Here is a 2,869-nt window from a genome sequence, read left to right as displayed (position 1 = left end):
AGAATTCTGAACAGCTACCACCAGGGGGTCAGAAAAAAGTCTAGCTTAATCTAAAACACCGTCACATTTCGTACATCTAATCATGTCTTAAAGCAAAAGCGGTTTATCTTTAAAAAGGGAATAGAAAATGCTGTTGCCGTTTTCCTTCTGAGAGGTGGTTGGTGTGTTCTGTGTCTCAGCAAGTCTCCTTGCTCTCCAGTAAGAGACAAAAAAGGCTCAACCTATTTACAAATTGAATCACACACCTGACTCATAAGTAGTTTGGTGCTTTGAAGACTACAAGATAAACGCATGTTTCAGAAATGTCATATTTAAAATGATTGAAAAAGAAATAGACAACAGATATGATTAAAGATGAAGGGATTAAATCCAATAACGTAACTGCCTATGAAGAACACTTGGGAGAGTGCTGGCGACATACGTGATAGACATACAATTTTTTGAGAAGATCTATATGACAAAGGCCGTGGGTGAAATAAGAACACGGTTAGATGATTCTCACTTGGTGACTAGGATGTTGTTTCTGAAAAGAATCCCCAGAGCCAGTTTTATGTCTCTGTTCCTTAGGCTGTAAATAAAGGGGTTTAACATGGGGGTCACCGCTGTATACATCAGTGAGGCTATCCGGGCTTTGTCATTGGAATCGCTTAATGAAGATGAATAGTACAGTGCTAGAATTGTTCCATAGAAGAGAGACACCACAGAGAGGTGGGAGCCACATGTGGACAAGGCTTTGCGGAGCCCTGTGGTAGAGGGAACTCTCAGGATACAGGCCCCAATACGGCCATAAGAGACCAATATACCACTCAATGGAATAATGACAAACACAGCCACTACGGTGAATACGACCATCTCATTGACAGAGGTATTTGAGCAGGACAGCTTGAGTAGGAGGGGAAGGTCACAGAAGAATTGGGGAATAATATTGTCAGCACAGAAGGACAGTTGGGCCAGGAGGAGGGTGTGCAAGAGGGCAGTGCCACAGGAGACAAGCCAGGAGCCAGCCACCAGAAGCACACACAGCCCCTCCCTCATGATGGTGGTATAGCGTAGAGGGTGACAGATGGCCACGTACCTGTCATATGCCATCACTGCAAGAAGGAGATTATCAAGACAGCCAAAAACTATGAAAAAATACATCTGTAAAATGCACCCTGCATAGGGGATGAACTTGTCCTTAGAGTGCATGTCCCTCAACATCTTTGGGACGGTGACAGATGAAAAGGAGACATCAGTGAAGGCCAAGTGGCTGAGGAAGAAGTACATGGGCGTGTGGAGGCGAGAGTCCAGCCTGATGAGCAGGATGATGAGCAGGTTCCCCAGCACCGTGGTCAGGTACATGCCCAGGAACAGGGCGAAGAACACGCCCTGCTGCTCTGGCCGGATGGGGAGTCCCAGGAGGAGGAAGCTGGACACGCTGCTCTGGTTCTCCCTCCTCATGCTGCTCCTCTGTCTGCAGGAATGAAGGGAGTAGGAATTATCAGAGACTTTAAAAGTCTCATTATGGCCACCACAATAGGGACCCTTACTTTCTCCTAGAGAAGAAGAATAACTGTTTGAACTTATATCGTCAGCTAGTGCTGCTAAAGCAAGCAACATGCTCAAATGTCCTACACGATGTCTTCCAAATAAATGCATTCTTCTTATTCTTTCAACCAACCAGGTTTTGGCATTATGATACTAATTGGAGTTACAAGAACAAATGGGACACACAGGACCCCTTCCCTTGGAGTGCCAACCCTCCGGGGAGCACCTGACAGAGGGCTGACCAAAGGTATGGATCTGCAGCCAGGGCAGTGCTGTGATTCTGGCCCCATCTCTTCTTAGCTGATGACTTAAGGAGCCACACTTCTCTTGGCTTCATCTTTTTCACTGTAGTGTGAAGATACCAAATAGCACACGTTCACATTTAATAGGAGGATTCTAATTCAATACACGTGTATATCTAAGAAGAGAGTCCTGAATAAAATAAACACACAAAATTTAGCAATTGCTTTTACGCCAGGATAAGTATCCAAATAAACCAGGATCAAGTTCAGAAATTTAATAAAACAACATTATGAGATGGTCAGCATGACGGACAAAGAATTTGACCATCAGAGCTCTCACACTCTCAAGGGAAGTTTCAAAGCTCACATCTTATTACTGGAATAAATCTGATGGACCTTGACATAGTGCAAGTTCATCTTTTGCCAAGATATAAAACGTACGTCATTTCGTGTCTCTGTTTATATCTGGTGATGCAAGTTGGCTCAGAAATAGTAGAAAGAAAGACACGTGAGATTGTGATCTGAGAACTAGGGATGCCAAAGGATGGGAGGTGTCTATTAGAATTCACAGTTACCTGGTTGACAATGGCTATTTCCCAATATTGATCTTCACGCTTATAGTAATTGACCTTTAATGAACACTATGTTAGACAAACACATTTTTGCATCAATGCCTCATTGAATCTTCAACAGTCCTAGCATAAAGCTGTTATTAAAGCTTCGTTGTAGACATACTCAGAAGGAATGAGAACTATCATGATGTTACACAGTAACTGCTGTACTCACAATTCTCTCACTTTTTCACATTTTCTAAATTCATCGAATCTCTGCTCTTATGACCCTACTGTTTCTCCCTCTCTTTAACTCGACAACAGAGCCAGCACCTTAAGAAATATTATTTCAGGATTTGAAAGCATCTCCTTGCTTACATAGCAGTCAGCACTCACAGTCCTATAGGCCTTTAGTTTGCAAATGGCTTTCATAAACCTTCAAGTTCATTCAATTCTTCGATGTTTAATTTGGGTCTGGGAAGTAGGAAAAATAGTGATTTTTTTTCTTTCATTTACTAAGAGAAGCAGTGAAATTACTTATGGGACTTC

At 42.7% G+C, this 2,869-nt stretch overlaps 1 protein-coding gene across 1 annotated transcript in view; it reads right to left on the bottom strand.

Annotated features, from left to right (window-relative positions):
- Positions 1-498: 498 nt before the first annotated feature.
- The window catches only part of LOC105292700 (olfactory receptor 1J4-like), an 11,686-nt gene continuing 9,315 nt past the window's right edge, over positions 499-2,869 (bottom strand). Inside the window, exon 2 of the mRNA XM_011361034.2 lies at positions 499-1,441. Within this exon, the coding sequence (XP_011359336.2) occupies positions 499-1,441 (943 nt within the window). The remainder of the gene's footprint in view (positions 1,442-2,869) is intronic.

Source organism: Pteropus vampyrus, unplaced genomic scaffold, assembly GCF_000151845.1.
Source record: "Pteropus vampyrus isolate Shadow unplaced genomic scaffold, Pvam_2.0 Scaffold61, whole genome shotgun sequence".
In the NCBI taxonomy this organism is placed as follows: domain Eukaryota; kingdom Metazoa; phylum Chordata; class Mammalia; order Chiroptera; family Pteropodidae; genus Pteropus; species Pteropus vampyrus.
This window is presented reverse-complemented; position numbering and strand designations above follow the sequence as displayed.